The sequence below is a fragment of the Vollenhovia emeryi genome, unplaced genomic scaffold (genome assembly GCF_000949405.1).
Source record: "Vollenhovia emeryi isolate VEMERY1.0 unplaced genomic scaffold, V.emery_V1.0 DF939148.1, whole genome shotgun sequence".
Lineage (NCBI taxonomy): Eukaryota > Metazoa > Arthropoda > Insecta > Hymenoptera > Formicidae > Vollenhovia > Vollenhovia emeryi.
Window position 1 is genome coordinate 266,700 of NW_011967218.1, and position 17,757 is coordinate 284,456.

The 17,757-nt window shown below is 45.9% G+C and overlaps 4 protein-coding genes across 6 annotated transcripts; 3 read left to right on the forward strand and 1 right to left on the reverse strand.

Moving 5' to 3' along the window:
* The first annotated feature begins 491 nt into the window (after positions 1-491).
* LOC105565874 (CWF19-like protein 2) lies at positions 492-4,122 on the forward strand. 2 transcript variants are annotated; one of them, XM_012019423.1, is made up of 12 exons: positions 493-594; positions 670-839; positions 986-1,144; positions 1,243-1,668; positions 1,749-2,249; positions 2,321-2,432; positions 2,498-2,646; positions 2,723-2,788; positions 2,899-3,207; positions 3,299-3,454; positions 3,529-3,711; positions 3,787-4,122. In XM_012019423.1, exons 2-12 carry the CDS (start codon positions 837-839, stop codon positions 3,922-3,924), a joined length of 2,202 nt encoding a protein of 733 aa, XP_011874813.1. In that variant the 5' UTR covers positions 493-594; positions 670-836; the 3' UTR covers positions 3,925-4,122. The 2 variants fall into 2 exon arrangements, with proteins under 2 accessions (XP_011874812.1, XP_011874813.1); XM_012019422.1 differs by having other exon boundaries at positions 492-839.
* A 352-nt stretch (positions 4,123-4,474) lies between these two features.
* LOC105565875 (putative RNA-binding protein EEED8.10) lies at positions 4,475-7,712 on the forward strand. 2 transcript variants are annotated; one of them, XM_012019424.1, is made up of 7 exons: positions 4,475-4,786; positions 5,201-5,271; positions 5,406-5,533; positions 5,618-5,904; positions 5,971-6,479; positions 6,566-6,842; positions 6,938-7,712. In XM_012019424.1, exons 1-7 carry the CDS (start codon positions 4,720-4,722, stop codon positions 7,495-7,497), a joined length of 1,899 nt encoding a protein of 632 aa, XP_011874814.1. In that variant the 5' UTR covers positions 4,475-4,719; the 3' UTR covers positions 7,498-7,712. The 2 variants fall into 2 exon arrangements, with proteins under 2 accessions (XP_011874814.1, XP_011874815.1); XM_012019425.1 differs by lacking the exon at positions 4,475-4,786 and adding an exon at positions 4,850-4,940.
* A 1,218-nt stretch (positions 7,713-8,930) lies between these two features.
* On the reverse strand, positions 8,931-16,909 carry LOC105565878 (dual specificity mitogen-activated protein kinase kinase dSOR1). Its single transcript, XM_012019427.1, has 8 exons — positions 16,058-16,909; positions 15,476-15,701; positions 15,279-15,391; positions 15,031-15,142; positions 11,248-11,424; positions 10,886-11,150; positions 10,627-10,793; positions 8,931-10,553 (listed from the first exon to the last, which is right to left on the reverse strand). The coding sequence occupies exons 1-8, from the start codon at positions 16,180-16,182 to the stop codon at positions 10,437-10,439; spliced, it is 1,302 nt and encodes a 433-aa protein (XP_011874817.1). The 5' UTR covers positions 16,183-16,909; the 3' UTR covers positions 8,931-10,436.
* LOC105565877 (sodium/potassium-transporting ATPase subunit alpha-like) lies at positions 11,442-15,024 on the forward strand. The gene is made up of 2 exons (XM_012019426.1): positions 11,442-11,608; positions 11,687-15,024. The coding sequence occupies exon 2, from the start codon at positions 11,689-11,691 to the stop codon at positions 14,788-14,790; it is 3,102 nt and encodes a 1,033-aa protein (XP_011874816.1). The 5' UTR covers positions 11,442-11,608; positions 11,687-11,688; the 3' UTR covers positions 14,791-15,024.
* Positions 16,910-17,757: the final 848 nt, after the last annotated feature.

Consider the following 17,757-nt stretch of genomic DNA (forward strand, 5'->3'; position numbering starts at 1 on the left):
CTATGAATACCGGCCTAGGCTGCGTTCAGAAACACCACCCGGGTACCCCAGCGTGTCAATGGCCGCGTTCAGCAGACACAACTGTTGAGTGAGCGCTCAGTATGATTGGTTAACACTTTTAGATCCTTAATATGATTGGCTGGATCTAAAAGTATTAACCAATCATACTGAGCGCTCACTCAACAGTTGTGTCTGCTGAACGCGGCCATTCTATCCTTGTCGCTCGCCGTATATGAGATTAGATTGAAATTTAACCAATAACAGTAAAGTTTACTAATCGCAAGTTCAGTAAGTCCCAGTCTACAATAGATGATTTAAGCCCTAAGCTTTAAGAAATTGGCCAATCACGGTCAAGTATGAGAAGAATGCGCGACTGTGATTAGTCAATTTCTTAAGGCTTAGGGCTTAAATCTCTATTGTAGACTGGGACTAACTTTTACTCTGATTGGTCAAATTTCAATCTAATCCCAATCTCAATCCGTAGTCTGATACGGGCTTAATAATTGCCATGTCTATGGCTTCCACAATGCAGAGAAGCGGAAACATTATAATAATAGCTACAATAAACTATACTGCAATCACGCTCTTTAAAAGGTTTCTAGATACTCGATAATTTTACTATCCTGCAGCCAACACGCTTAAAAATAGTACATGTAAATTTCCCGTAAGAGTAAATAATCCACAGAGAGAGGTGCGGAGAAGAAAGAACGAGTAAGAACGTGCTCTTGACAGCTCGACAAGTATCAACGGTCGATTCAACAATTGAAGGCAATTGAAACGGCGAAATATATAGCGGTCTGCTGTATATCTGTAAAATAGAGCGAACACACGCAGTTATGGTACTTGTTATCTGCTACTTGTCGTTTCGTTCGTCATAAATGCAACGCGGTTGTAAATATCAATGTTTCGCCTACTCTTATAAATTTCGCGAAATTTGCATCTCTCGAGCAACTCATTCTATTGTACACTTGTACCTTTTCGACAGGATCATCACGTAGACGCTTGTAAAACTGATAAAGTCAAGGCTGAGGATATCGGTCTGTGCGTGGGCAGGAAATGGAGCAAGAAGTCTAAAACCAAAAGACGAAAAGTCAAAAAGGAGAAGAAGCACAAGAAAAAGAGGAAGTGCTCATCGTCGAGCAGCGTAAATATCAAAGATTTTACATTTCTTACCCAACGTCTGTACACGAGCCCCATGAGCGTAGTGTCGGCGTTATAAAATATTTTGCGCAACATTTTTAGGGAAGCGACGACAGTGATCGACTCGAGTGGGTGGAGAGAGGTGGGAAGGATGAAGTTTCGTCGCGCACCGCTGAAAATCACGTTGACGCCAAGGTGCAGGAAAGTAAAGTCAAGAGGGACGAGTGGATGAACGTGGAAAGTTTCGTTCCGCATCTATCCAATGCCGAGCTACAAGTATCGCGGAGTGTTACGCGGAAGGACAGGGCCGAGGCGGAGGTGTTTCCGGATAAACCGGGGCAGAGCGGCAGGGAATTGAATCCACACTGGAAGGACGGAGGTGACGGATTACCTCGAAATCATCCAGAGAAGTCTGATAAGGCACGGATTTTGGATGCAAACTGGCTGAAAAAGAGCCTCCGGCGTGCCGAGGAACAAGCCGTTCGAGATGGTAAAACTTTGGAGGAAGTGGCTGCAGAACGTTGGGGCGTAAGTTACTTGATGAAGGCTAATCGTTTCCACGGGTGCGAAATGCTACGTTAATTATTAACGGTGGTTCTTTCTCTCAGTCCTTAGAAGCTATACTTGCCATGATAAGTCAAGCGGAAGGAATGTCCGATGCCAAACGGAGTAAATCATATTGTAAAAGTAAAAGATTGCACGACGACAGAGACGACAGAGATGCCTATAGAATTTCCAGTCAGAGACCGAGAAGAAGTTCGAGATCGAGATCCAGAAGTAGGGACCGTGCTGAGAAACGCGATACATCTGACTATTCGTCGCAACGTCGCGCAGGGTTGAAACGAACTTGTCAAAGACCCAAAGATAACGACGATTATTATCACCAGGCTCTACCTGCCGTTAGTCGTACAAAAAACTGGAAGAAATATAAGAATGATGATAAAGTTGTCGAGTTACCTGCATCAGCACCGAGACAAGTTGATTTAGGAAGCATTAACAGTGCGACGGATGAAGACGATGGCGTCGCAGGTGCGTCTGCAGTTTTGACCGAAGCAGAAATGAACAAGTTGGGGGCAAGAATTGTTAAGGCCGAGCTAATGGGTGACAATGTACGCTTCTCGCTTTACCAACGTTGTTCTTACGTTTACTCACTGAAACGAATTTGTTTATATGTATCTAGGAATTGGCAGCGCAGCTCAAAGTCCAACTGGAAGGCGCGAGGAAGCAAGTTACAACGTGTAGCACTAGTGCGCAGGAGGACAATGTCATTCTCGTGAGAACCGATGCGAAAGGTACACGTTTTATCATTCTAATCGTTGTGAAAAGAAGTTATTACATTCAAGTGTATGCGTATTAGGTGTCGCAAGGCCGATAGAACCTAGGCTACAACCTAGAGGCAAATCCAAGCGGGAGGACAGCAGAAGGAAGAAAACTGCCGAGACACACATCTCCGGCGAGAGAGTGCGCCATTTCGTAGACGATGATAAATATTCGTTACGAGAAATGGTAGGTGGTCCCTCATTTCTTTCAACTTTTCGAGACGCTCCAACGTAAATGTGAACGTAACAATTTCCTATTGCAGTTTCAACGGGAGAAAGGAAGGTCCACGAACGAAGACGAAGCGATCTTCACTAAAATCACCCGTAAAGTAAGTCACTCGAGCGAAGTGATGAAGTTGAAATTGCCGAACGAATATGTACATATGTGTATACGTTGAAATATGATGAAATTGTATGGAAAATATCTTTTTTTTCGCAGGGCATGGCTCACATGGACGATATATTTGAGCAACAGATCACACAAACAGACTCGGAAGCGAGACAGGACGAGTTGGACCGTAAGCAGGCGATTAAGGAGCACAAGAATTTGTCGAAATTTATGGACAATTGTTGGTGGTGCCTTGACTCCAAGAACATGCTGAAGCACATGGTCGTTGCAATGGACTCTGCCATTTGCTTGAGCCTGCCTGCTTGTACCTCCTTGAGTGCCGGTCATTGTATATTGACACCTGTACAGCACGTGGCGTGTCAGTTGCAATTGGACGAAGATGTGTGGGATAGGCTGAAGGTAATTGTTGCTCGCACAATTAGTTTCATCAAACTACGCTAACTAAATGCCTGTTCTACATGAAATCCATCTAACCGTGTGTGATTTAAAGGAATTTAAAGGAAAACTGGTAAAGATGTTCATGGAGGAAGGTCTTTATCCGATATTTTTTGAAGTGTACAAAAGACGGTGTAAATTTTCACACATGCAATTGGAATGTATTCCGTTACCGAAAGAGATTGGCGAGCTGGGACCGGTGTATTTTAAGGTAAGCGTTACGTTACGGTACAAGATCCATGTGGTGAATCCTTAAACTTTGATAGCTGTTCCGTTACGTTACAGAAAGCCCTGTTGGAATGTGAAACTGAATGGTCCATCAACAAGAAAATTGTTGATCTTACGAGCAAAGGTGTACGCCACGCTGTGCCTAACGGTTTATCATACTTTATGGTAGAATTTGCCTCGCATTCTGGCTATGCTCACGTGATCGAGGATGAGGAGATGTTTCCGCAGAATTTTGCCAAGGTGAGATACGTTCGCTCCAAGACTCTGCAGTCTTTGATATTCATGTAAATTGACGTTATATGTATATTTTTTTAGGAAATAATCGGAGGGATGCTAGACTTGGATCACAACCTGTGGCGGAAACCGAGAAAACAAAGTTTTGAGGAACAAACGATGAAGGTATTGGAGTTTACAGAAAAATGGAAAAAGCACAATTCCTCAGGAGCCAGTTGATCGTTTTGCCTGGAACAAATGTGTAAATGTAATTGTGCGTTCTCAAACGAATCTACTTCAGTATCTGTACAGCTTTATTTTACGTGTGTCATTGTATAGCCATTGTTAATGAAAACTTTGTAAGATTATTTCTCATCGTAAGTCACGTGAGTCGTGTGTGATTGCGTCTCTCGTTAATAAAAAAAAAACACATGGACAGCAGTTGTATATTTAATAATGTGCCGGATATCCGGCCTTTTATCGTTGTCTTGGCTGCAGTAATATTTTTCCCAATAATATGGCATCAAATTGACCAGAATTTGACATAAATTTGGTCAATATCAAATTGACATCATCCTGTCTTTTTTCTTCTCCGGACGATGTCAATTTGATGTCATCTTGACCAAATTTGTGCCAAATTCTTGATGTCAAATGACTTTTCGTTCTCCTTGGGCGATGCTTCCAGCTCTAATAGCGTACGTCTTCCCGGTCTTCCCGAACGCAGCCCTGTTGTAACACTGTATACATCTATTACCTGACCTAACATTGACTGTGCTCGCTGTCCCCCTGTCGAGTCGATTACACGTACACACATACATACATCGAACACACAGAGCCACTCGTTTCGCGAGTCTCGTCGCGCGGGGCGGAAAGGTTGTCCGACTTCCGGAATTCAGGGTCGCGTGTTTACCCTCGTGCAAGAAGTGGGAGACAGGTGAAGCTATATGAACCAGAACTGAAGAGGGCCTGCGTACGCGTCGTGGTACAAAAAGCATGGTACAAAGGGACAGAGCGTTCGCGAGTTAAAGGTCAACGATGGACGATACTTTGGAAATTGATTATGCCGAGTTGCTTCATCACATAAGCGTGGTCGTATCGGACGGTAAGCGCACGGACCTCGATCTACTGTCAGACTGCTACCTTCCAAGCTGAGAAGTGAGTAAATAATACTTGCTACTTTAATTATCTCGGCGGAACTCTTGCCCCGCGTTCCAGCTCGAAGGTAGCAGTGGGCAGTAGTGTACGCAAGTCTGTGGGTAAGCGGCTTGAATTTTACAATTTAAATTTGTAACTGCAGTGTTTTTTTTCCCCTACCACATCCGGCACTTTTAATAATACAGAAAATTCATTGCGAAAAGCATTGCCTCGGCCAGGGCTTGAACCTGGACTCCCCTACTCTCTGAGCGGGCGTCTCGCCAATTTGACCTTTGCATTTATGTTTGTATTTGTATCTGTATTCGTTGAATCCCGAACGAAAGTTCTCCGTCGGCTGAGATTGGTCTTTTCTTTCACTCAGACTGTCCACATTCGGAAATGATTGACGGCGTGCCGATACGAAAATTATTCATCAGTAATTTGGCTGAAAGGGTTTGTATCTTGTCTCTTGCAATCTTTACGCCACATTGGCGCTATATCTCGAACGAAGATAGAAGACGATTTTAACGCTAAAAGCGACTCTCCCAAAAGCACCTATGATAATCTGACTATCTCTCTTTTTCCAGACAACTTTCAAGGACTTGAGCAATTACTTTTCCATTTACGGACCGGTCGAGAGCTGCTACTTGCGTAGAATTCACGGGAAAAGTAACTACGCGTTCGTCACGTTCACTGAAGTGGCAGACGCAATGGCGTAAGTTTCGACGAGGGGGTGATACTGGCCTTGAAAAGACTCGCCGGCAAATAATGGTTGTTCGTAACCGATTGTTGATTGTAGAGCGATACAAGATGGAAGTAGGAAACGAATTCGATTGCACAACAGAGATTTAAGGGTGATGGCTGCAGATTCTTGGAATCAGCCGGACAGTATGGAACACAAAGTGTACGTGGCGGGAAAAGACTCCAGCAAGACCTCCGATAGGAAGCTTACCACGGAGCAATACGTTCAGAACAAGTATCTGCGGAACGACCCCGAGCAGGTGTCCATTCATATGCTGAACGACGATTGCTTGAGACACATCTTCCTATTTCTGCCGATTACAGACAGAGTTCGCATAGAGATAGGTGAGCGTTTTGTCTGAGGCACGTTTACACGTATGTATACCAATTTGCCCCTATATTTGTTTGCAGTTTGCAAACGCTGGCGAGAGTTGAGTCAAGATTCTTGGCACATGGTCAAGACATTGGATCTATTGCCTTCTACTTGGGGCTTCACCAAGATCCACCCCATCATCCGTACGGCTTTACTTCGTAAAATACTGCTCAAGTGTGGTAGATTCTTAACGAAGATCAACCTGAACGAGCCGATTCACTATTTAAGCCAAAGCACATTGACTGTTATCGGCAAGCTCTGCCCCAATCTTACCAGTATCGATGTTACCGCGCTGACAGTTTGTGCGTCAGGTATACGCACGCTGGCAAATAATTGTAGTAACATAACCGAGTTCAATTTAGGCCCATCCACAAACGGTTGTGAGAACGAGTTGAAGGGTCTCTTTACGTTAAATCCAAACTTAAAATCTCTCGCGATAACGAAAAACAATATTATGGGCAAATGTTTGTTATGCTTGCCAGAGCAAACTGTGCATACAATTAAGTTGGACCGCTGCGACTACCTCGAGGACAATCACCTTTCAATGGTAAATGGAGCGCTCTCTTCACTGTTCTTCACCGTTCTCGTCATCGCAATACGATTGCCATAACGTGTGATTGATATTGTCCCTAGGCGCTAAAGAAGTTCGAGAATTTGAGACACCTCGCGATAAAGGAATGCGTCGGCATAACGAAAAACACGTTGGAAGTTGTCGGCGAGCACTGTAAAAGTTTAAGAACATTGGAGCTCAGTGGAGACTTTCCCTCCGCGCAAACTGCGGACATGTCGTACTTAATTCACCTCGTCAATCTGCAAGTTTTAAAAATCACAAACAATTCTAAAGTGTCGGACGGTTTCTTTATCGATTTGGTACAACATTGTCAGCAGCTTACCAGCGTAGACATTACAGGTAAGTTATCACGTATACGTATTTACGCTTATTGCGATACGCATCTTTTCAATTGTCTTGCAATTAATAACGTTACATTACGTATCCGATTACAGGCTGCTGCAACGTGACTGACGCCGGATTAACGGCTATCGCTACGTTAACAAGATTAGAAAAACTAATAATCAGTAATATGTTTACAATTACTGACGACGGTTTGAAAAACGTGTGCGGCTTGAAAGAGTTGGAGTGCCGGCAATGTCTAGTTTCCGATCGGGGCGTGGCAGTGTTCATCAAGTCCTCGCCCCAGTTGCAACTGTTGGATCTTTCCGGATGTAGGTATATCGGGAATGCCACTCTTGAGGTTGCTAAAGACGTTTGCAGCAGTCGAACTAACAACGTCGTGCTGAAGATGATTGTCGGAGGAACGGCAATTCTCCCTAGAAAGGAGCCAGATCAAAAGACACTGCCCCCGCTATTGCATATAGTTAACGTCAATTTGTGCAATTATAGCATGGCCACTTTATGTCTCACGGACGACTTAGATTCTTGGTACGATGATAGTTCAGATTTTACCGAGTATTCCGATTATGTGGAATATTCAGACTATACGGACTATTCGGAGGATGAGTATAGAGAACCTGATTATTATTTGTGTAACGATGCAGATTGTTAAGGCTACCAGTTTTCTACTGCTCAAACAGATTCGTTCTTATCGTTAGTTTTGTCATTAAGATTTCAAGATTTCGTCTTGGTTGTTATATGATTTTCTTGATACCTGCCGCCTTTCAGATACCTGCCGCCATAAATGAAACGCTCTATGGTCAAATACGCGAATACACATGTAAGGTTACATACGCGATATAATAAAAAACGTAAATTTACATCTACCATACGCGTACCTGCACATCTATTTTAGACTTTCCGACGAGGAAGTCTCCCTTTTATCTTTCCATTTTCCTCGCTCTCCTGCCATCCTTGTCGTCTGTACTTGGGTGTTTTGGATATCGAGAGTTGTAGAATTACAACATTGATGATTTTATTGTATTTATAATTAATAACGTTTAGACAATGAATCAATACAACTGCAATTATGCACATATATGCAACAAGGAATGTGCACATATTTTAATAAGTGCTAGGAATTACGAACTCTGCGCAAAATTATGAATCATCGCTTGATAAAATTGCTAAATTATATTAGCATTTCCATACACTTTACGACACGATCTTTTCGCGGATCTCCTTCAATCGTGTGTATTGTCTTCCTATGATGTGTTAATAGAAATCATTTTACAACAATGTATGCATTATATGCGTTTGTTCTTATTATTAATATTATTGTGTTGCTGGTGATCGCGATATAAACGTAACATGACTTAAATTTCTCGAGCGTCTCGCGCTCTCATACGCATACACACATGGAGAAGTATCTCACACGACACACAAGTATACTCGTGTGCGCGTACGAGCACGCACTCGCACGCACACGCATACGCACAAGTACAATCCGATGATAAAATAAGCCAGCCCGTAGACACTTGTTACATGCGGTATGAAACCAACTTGTAGATTACATCTACAAAAACATAGATATATATATTCAGCACAAGACATTTCAACCAACGACAAATCGATCACAATATTATTTCCGACAACAATGACCTACCGTTACTGTTTATACACTCGTGTACTTTCGCTACTGATGAGATATGCCCAGTTTGTCAACTCTTTTATGCCAAATAATGTAATGAGGAATGTAATCGTTGATTAAGCGCTGCACGATTAAATGTCTTTTTATCGTAGCGACTTTTACAATGAGGCATATAAGGTGATGGAGGTGATGAGACAATGTTGAACAGTACCTACTTGTATTAGCACTTAATTTTGCAAATATTCGCGAATTTCAAGTTGGCCACTAATAATAATGAAACGGCAAGACGTTTCTCAAGTAATATTCATAAAAGTTGCACAATAAAATTTGACATGCAATTGAGAACGCGCAAAAGGTCAATCTTTTTGTCGCAGTTGAATCATTTGTGTAGCGCGCGCACACGCGCACGGCTGCATATACATACATATATGTACGCATTTGGATGAATTGTCGATAAATAATAACAATCAAAAGTTACATGCGCGCGCTCACACACACACACGTACACATATTTTTATTATTCATCAACAAAGTGAAAATGTGAGATACTTCGCTCTATTATCGTCATGCATTTTATATTTTTAAATTAATGTCCAATATCAATAATAAATCCAATCTTCATCGCACATTTAGCACTAGGAAGGAATCGAGAATATCACCCACCGTATGCACGTATACTTTACAGCAAAAAATTTATAATAAAATATTCTAAATCCTATCGAGTATGCAGATGGGTCAAATCCTGTTATAAAGTATTTCATTATTCGTGATGTAAATCGCGATTATGTGAAAAATGAAAAATTCTTTCTACTTTGTACGTTTGCCAATGTACTCAAGGATCGAAGATTACGATGCGATGACAGAATTTTGGTCTTTTACATCTTAAATGTATACAATAGTCTCTTAAATACAAGTTTATACAAGTTAATGTCGACGAATTCGTGAGAATTTTATCATTGCAAGCCAATTAATTCCAAGGACTTGAGCTGTATTATCAAAATATTTCCTCTAGATTGCCTCCTTTTAAAATGGCCACATTTCATGTAATGTGAAAAACGCGCGTGCACTCGCGCACATGTATGAATGAGTGCCTGAGTGAGTAAAAATAAACCGTTTTTATTCAATCAAAGGCATTGAGATGCATTGAGAAACAACGGCTTGACGTGATTAAGAATGAAGTTCTTTTGATCGTGTAAATAACGATGTCTATGGATGTCAGGTACAAATCTTATACAAGTAACTCGATCTAATTAATTTTCTCAAACGACGTTCGTAAGTTTAATGCTCATTCGCGCATCCTAATATCATATCACGGGGAACGTAATTTGCCCATGAATCTAACAAACTTATATTGCAATTTGTCATCTTACATACTTTCAACAGAAGCATAAGACGAACACGTAAAGTGAATCTTACGAAATTAATATTTGGCACAGTGGCGTGCTGCGTACAAATACTTGGACGAGCAAAGTCCGAGCAAAACGTGACTGATTCGGTCCGCAAGAATCAATCCGCCAGACAAATATCTCACCTATGTATCGCGGTACTTGTCAGATTATTACAACGTAGTCGTAACTCTCCTTATAAAGCCAAGAAAATAGCGCCAAGAAACGTGACAATGTGGTATCCCATGCACACACACACACACGCACACACACACACAGCCAGATTCTTTACGTAAAGTTTCACACCCTCGTAACGTAACGTAAAATCCCTTGGTAATCATTCGCGTAATATTCAACAGTGATACCAGCGATACCTGTGTCAACCTGATACGGATCTGGCCCACTTGATACGGATTTGACACACCTACCAAAAACGTAGGTATACGAATTTTGTAAGAAGGAAGAGGGGGAATATACGCCACCGTTTGGCCGAATGAGAACCTAAATGAACCGAGGCCCAACTCAGGAGTACTGAACGCGAATATACGTAGTCAAGTATGTAAGAGTTACATTTATTCAGGACTGCACGGTCGATAAGTGCGTTGGCGTAGATGGTTGCAGGTTCATCGTACGGCACACCCATCCAGAGAGGTCCACCTCCTCCAACTCTGCTTTCTTCAGCCAGTCGTGATTCTAAAACACACACGTCGGATGATGAGCGACCAGCTCGGTCAACCGTCATTTCAATTTTATCCGAGGGACGTACCATTAACGTTTTCAAGTCTGCTCTGTCGTTGGCGTTCCTCTTTAAGCAACGATCGACGAAATCTATGAAATCGTTGGTGAATAATCTGGCTGGCAGTCTCGGAGGCGGCTCGTTGACTATCAGCTCCAACAGCTCGAATACCGCCAGGGGTCTGGGAGCGTGCGTGCCTACGCGATGAACAATCACATAGATTATCACATACACGCATAATCTTTTTCTTTTCCGCGGCCGCGACAAATCGAACGGAACGAGTACTGACTACGTCTCGTTGGCGGTCGTGGAGGCGGCTGCATGGATGCGGAGTCAGAGGAGTCGGTCTCGGTTCCGGTACCAGACGCGTCCGTCGTATCGCTCGAAGAACTCTCCCCGTAGTGTTTCTCCCATTCGGCACCGAATATGGAAGCCAAAAGCTTATCGTCCGGCGGCGGTATAGGATACAAACCGAACGCCAATTCCACGAGCGACAATCCGAGCGACCAAATGTCGCTCTGCACCGAGTAACGCGATCCCTGGAGTCTCTCTGGCTGAAAAAACAAAACGCTCGATATTAATGACGACGTATGTACAAGGTCTCGCGATTGTACGCACGTACATCCATGCCCCGTGGCTTCAGTGGCTTACCGACATGTAACTTCGCGTACCGACGAACGAGTGAGCCATCGAATCAATCAGCTGTCCGGATACGCCAAAGTCGCAGAGCTTGATCTCGCCCGCGCTATTCACCAAGATGTTGCTCGGTTTTATGTCCCGGTGCATGATGGCGTGCTTATCTCGTAGGTAAGCTAAACCCCTCAGAACCTGTAAAGGGGAGAAACGATATGCAGTTGTCGACAAACAAGCGAGCAAAGTATAGAGGAAGCGAGTATTCTCGACAAGTTGGCACTGACGCGGATTGTCACACCTCGCCGACCTCGCACTTGACACACTTGTGACCAACCGGTCGGCGGTCACCGAGGAGGACGCAACGAAGGAAGAGCAAGAGGTATATGTACGTTTCTTCCTTCTACTTCTCGCGTCGTCTCTAAGTACGTGTCAACAAATCCGTTCGTTTCCAAGAAAGCAATGCAGAACACCTCGAAGGCGCAGCAGACGGCGCAGCAACCGAGCCGCACGTCCGTCGTACACCTGCACAGGAAGAAGCTGACCGAGTGGGAGATACAAGAGCTGCATCAGGAATTGGAGACTGTCGACCACCTGATAGATTTGGACACCTTGTACGAGAGGCTGGGCACAAACGCAAAGACGGGCCTGACGAAGGAGCAGGCGCGTATAATCATGGAGCGAGACGGACCAAACGCCCTGTCGCCGCCCAAGGTCACGCCGGAATACGTCAAGTTCCTCAAGTGCATGTTTCACGGATTCGCCTCGTTGCTCTGGGTCTGCGCGGGTCTATGCTTCGTCCTGTACGCCGTGACTTATCTGACGCACGAGGCCGACGTTGGCATCGCGTGGCTGGGCCTCATCATCGTTCTGATATGCATCATCTCGGGGGTATTCGCGTACATCCAGGAGAGCAAGAACATCAAGGTGATGGAGTCGTTCAAGAAGATGGTGCCCACCTTCGCCACCGTGATCCGCGGCGGTACGAAGCTGCGCCTGGGCACGGAGGAGCTGGTGCTGGGCGATCTGGTGGAGATACGCATGGGCGACAAGATCCCGGCGGACATCAGGATAATCGAGTGTCGCGGCCTCAGGGTCGAGAACTCGAGCATCACCGGCGAGAGCGAGCCGGTGGCGCGCACCGACTATCCCACCGACCGCAATCCCCTCGAGTCCGCCAACGTGGCGTTCTCCACGTCGTTCGCTGTCGCCGGCTACGGTAGAGGGATCGTGATCGCGACGGGCGATCGCACCATGATAGGTCGTCTGGCCGGCCTGACGTCGCAGCTCGTCAAGATCGAGACGCCGATCGCCAAGGAGATCAGACACTTCGTCGAGATCATCACGATCGTGGCCGTTCTGTCCGGCCTGGCGTTCTTCGGCCTGTCGTTGCTGCTCGAGCCCAATCTCGTGCGGGCCTTCACCTATCTGCTCGGCATCGTGATCGCCAACGTGCCGGAGGTGCTGCTGGTGACCGTGACGACGGTCCTGACGCTGACCGCCCAGAAGATGGCGAGCAAGAACTGCCTGGTGAAGAATCTCGAGGCGGTCGAGACCCTCGGCTCGACGTCTGCCATCTGCTCCGACAAGACCGGCACGCTCACGCAGAACAAGATGTCCGTGTCGAATTTGTGGTTCGGCCACACCAGGTACAACTTCCCGCCGGGCCAGACGATCGGCGTCGAGAGGGATCTGCTGCTGGAGAAGCCGGCCTTCGGCGTCATGCTGCGAGCGGCCACCCTCTGCCTGCGCGCCGAGTTCACCGCCGAGTCTTTCATGCTGGCGCCGATCGAGGAGCGCGAGATCATCGGCGACGCGTCCGAGACCGGTATCCTCAAGTTTTGCGAGCACATCCACCCGACGCAGAGGTACCGCGAGATTCATCCGAAGGTCGCCGAGATCCCGTTCAGCTCCACGACCAAGTGCCAGATGTCGATACACCGGGACGCCCGGGACGGTTACACCATGATACTCAAGGGCGCGCCGGAGGTGATACTGGACAACTGCGCGACGATACTGACGGCGGACGGGGAGACGAGGGAGATGACCGCCAACGACCACGCGATATCACGCCGGGCCTGCATCGAGCTGGGCTACCTCGGCGAACGCGTCCTGGCGTACTGCGACCTGGATCTGCCCGGCAGCGCGTACGGGCCGAGTTACAGGTTCGACACCGACTCGCCCGCGTCCTACAACTTTCCCGTCCGGGGATACAGATTCGTCGGGCTGATTAGTCTGCAGGACCCCCCGAGGCCGGGCGTGCCCGAGGCGGTGCACAAGTGCCGCACCGCCGGTATCAAGGTGATCATGGTGACGGGCGATCATCCGGTAACGGCGATGGCGATCGCCAAGAAAGTGGGTATCATAAGCGAGGGCCACGAGACTGGTTACGAGCGAGCGATCCTGCAGAACAAGTCTCAGACGCAGATCATCCAAGACCACTCGCAGGTGATCGACGTCGGCGTCGGCGTCGGCGCGATCGTCATCACCGGCGCCGAATTGAGGAACATGGACGCGAGCGAGCTTGACAACGTCATACGCAGTCACGAGGAGATTGTGTTCGCGAGAACGTCGCCGCAGCAGAAGCTGCTAATCGTCGAGAGCTGCCAGCGGCTGGGGGAGATCGTCGCGGTGACCGGCGACGGCGTAAACGACTCGCCGGCGTTGCGCAAGGCCGACATAGGGGTAGCGATGGGGATCGCTGGCTCCGACGTTGCCAAGAACGCCGCGGACATGATACTCATGGACGACAACTTTGCGTCGATCGTCACGGGCGTCGAGGAGGGCCGTCTGATATTCGACAATCTGAAGAAGTCGATCGCGTACACGTTAACGTCGAGCGTGCCGGAGATGTTGCCCATGTTGAGCGGCCTCTTACTCGCGATCCCGCTGCCGTTGGTCATCGAGCTTGTCATCTGCATAGACGTCGGCACCGACCTCGTTCCCGCGATCGCTCTCGCCTACGAGAGGCCCGAGTCCGATATAATGCGCCGAGCGCCGAGGAACCCGCGGTACGACAAACTGGTCAACAAGCGTTTGATATCCATCACCTACGGCCAGATAGGCATGACGCAGTCGTTTGCTGGATTCTACACTTACTTCATGGTGCTTATGATGAACGGCTTTATGCCCGACCGCCTGTTGGGCTTGCGAATAGAGTGGGAGAACCCGTCCATCAACGATCTACAAGACTCCTGGGGCCAAACGTGGACTTACGAGAACAGAATGAATCTCTTGATGGAGGCGCAAAGCGGATACTTCCTCTCCATCGTTATAACGCAAATGATTGATCTGGTCATGTGCAAGACCAGGCGCAATTCCATCTTTCAACAAGGGATGAGCAACTGGTTCGTTAACTTCGCCTTCGTTTTCGAAGTTATCCTAACGGGGATCTTGCTCTACGTTCCAGGCACGGAATACGTGTTCAAGACCATGCCTCTGAAGGCCTATTGGTACTGGCCTTGCCTGCCGCTCGGCGCATTTCTTTGGATCTATGACGAATTGAGACGTTTGTGTATCCGTCTCTTTCCCGGTGGAATTATGGAGAGAGAAACGTACTACTGACCGCGAGATCCTCCTCCTTTCAGCTGCCTCGCAAAGAGAACGAGAACTCGCCGGAGATGACGTTTATCAAATAACTCGGATACTCGAGCGTTACCAATAACTTTACGGGAGTATAGTATTTGTTATTATTATCACCAGTGGCAAAGCAGTCCAATTGTTACGATAGAATTTACCCCCAACTGTGCCGGAAGATCCTCCTTTCCTCTTTATTTATATCAATAATAAAAAAATCTGACTTACAGCACATGTGATTGTACTTATCATGGATTCTGGAATTCGTCCTGCTCTCTTCATTATTAGGTCTAACGATCCACCATCCATATATTCCATACATATACAAATTTCTCCTCCGCTGCAACAGACAGCACATGTATACAGTTGTAAAGAGCCATAGGGACATGCATACACACATGCGCGCGCGCACACACACACACACGCATGCGTCTCGAGGAATAATTTGAAAATATTAACAGCACTTGAAAGTTTACCTGCAAAAAGCGCCATAAAATCCAACTATATGTGCAAAGTTACATTCGTGAAGGACTTTTAATTCTCTAATTATTTGCTTCTTAATAGGTGGCTTCACTTCCAAACGTATTTGCTAACAAAGTGCGAGAAAAGAAATTGTCAGTGGGCGCGTCGCAAATGATGCCTGTGAATGTTCAAAATCGCACCGGCCGCTTACCTTCATCGCCATTATGAGACCAAATTTTTTATGTTTGACCTTGGTAACGACGCCACCGTTACCCGAGCCTAATTCGCCTAACTTTTCAAAGTCCTCGCCGCCCAGCTCCCCAACCTTTTCCTTCTGTCCCAGAAAGCTCTCCAATCGTCTCTTCTGTTCCTCGTCCATTTCCAGATCCTCCAGTCTCTCCTGGATATTCTCTATGCTCAACGGGTCCCTTAAGCCGCTGCAAACAGTTGTGCTCTTAGAAAATTGAGACGGCCAACTTTCAGACGGCAACTTCGTACAAACTCGAGTACGTAGGCGGGTAATACATTGGCTCGTGGAGGATTCGGCAACCGTTTTCAAATGAATCACAATATCGAATGCAGGTTGAGACGATCATCGTTACATCGTACACGTCTCTTGCAAACGCGGAGCTCCAGGAGCTTTTGCACTTCAAATACCTTTTATGTTCATACAAAAGGTATTTGAAGTGTAAAAAGATACACACACACACATAGGTACATATACAAAATTGCATATAGATGTTGTACATAATGTAGTTAACAGTGCTGCTCGAAGCGATTCAAGTGGACTTACTCCGACATCTCACCGGCGGGCTCCGGGTACACGGCTAGAGGCGGGACCGGCGGCGACGGTGACGCTTCAGGCACCGGTTCTATCGAGCCAGGTGGTAATGTCAAGTTGAGCTTGTTCTTTGACATTTGGCCGTTTAAGAGAAACGTGCTCGGAAGAAACGAACGCTACACTACGTGAGATTATCACTCGACGCACAAATGTAAATTTGCGGATCATGTAAGGACCGATCTGCCTCACATATCTTGATTCTCTTCCCTTTACGACGAGCAACGCTTGGGACAGATCCGCGGTGATCGGGCGGTAAAAAAAAAAGAAGAGGTTTACCGCGTCCGCCAGTACTCCGCAATTTTTGCGCGAATCACGATGCCCACGCGAATTTTGCGCCCGTGCTCATCGTGCGTGTCCCTCCTCGCGTGCATTCATAAACGGAACGTTCGTACGGCACTTGGTACGTACATACGTACGTACGTACACGTCGCTGGCGAGAGCGAACTGTCAAATCGCAAGTCGACGAATCATCTCGTTATCTAAACATTTCATTATTTCGCGAGTAATGCGGTCCTGTTATGCGGCAGATGCTGGCAATCGCCGAGTTTACGACAGGGGCGAAAATACGTCGTTAACCTAGAGACAAGGGTGTGGAACACTTGCGAAAAGTGAACAAGAGAGGTTATACGAATCTTCGCGGGAACCGCAAGAGCGGATGCACCCAATATCACTAAACCCCAGTACTCACTGAGCAGCTGAGAGCACCAGTCGAACGGGATTGGTTTTTACTTATTGATTTACTCGATTCAGCGAATCACGATTGATTGCCACCTTAAGGCTCAAGCGCACAGTGCATACACGGGTAAGCTTGCCGCAATTCGTCCACACTTGACTGGAAAATAATGTATTTTTAAATAATTTTTATTTGCAATCGTTTGTATTTTGCACAAAGACGTTTGAAGTGCAATTAAATAGGTTTGGAATTCGTTTATTTGTAATTAATTAAGTATTTGTCCACCTAGCATTTAGATGGAATAGATAAATTCAATAAAGTTTTTTTTATGGAATTGTTTGTATTTTGTATGAAAATTTGTGAAATATGATTAAAAAAGTTTGTGTGCGATTCAGATAATTTTAATTAAATATTTATTAACTCGGAAGTTAGAGCCAGAATTTAATTTCAGTAGTTTTCCTTCTTAATATTGAATGGTTTATGGTATAAGAAATGCCTTCACGCATAAGTCCCAGTCTACAATAGATGATTTAAGTCCTAAGCTTTAAGAAATTGGCCAATCACGGTCAAGTATGAGTAGAATGCGCGACTGTGATTAGTCCCAGTCTACAATAGAGATTTAAACCGTAAGCCTTAGTCCCAGTCTACAATAGATGATTTAAGCCCTAAGCTTTAAGAAATTGGCCAATCACGGTCAAGTATGAGTAGAATGCGCGACTGTCATTAGTCAATTTCTTAAGTCCCAGTCTACAATAGATGATTTAAGCCCTAAGCTTTAAGAAATTGGCCAATCACGGTCAAGTATGAGAAGAATGCACGACTGTGATTAGTCAATTTCTTAAGGCTTAGGGCTTAAATCTCTATTGTAGACTGGGACTAAGGCTTAGGGCTTAAATCATCTATTGTAGACTGGGACTAAAGGCCCAAACACAATGCCGGGCAACAGGCAACAGGAACTGGGTTAATAGAATTTTTGACA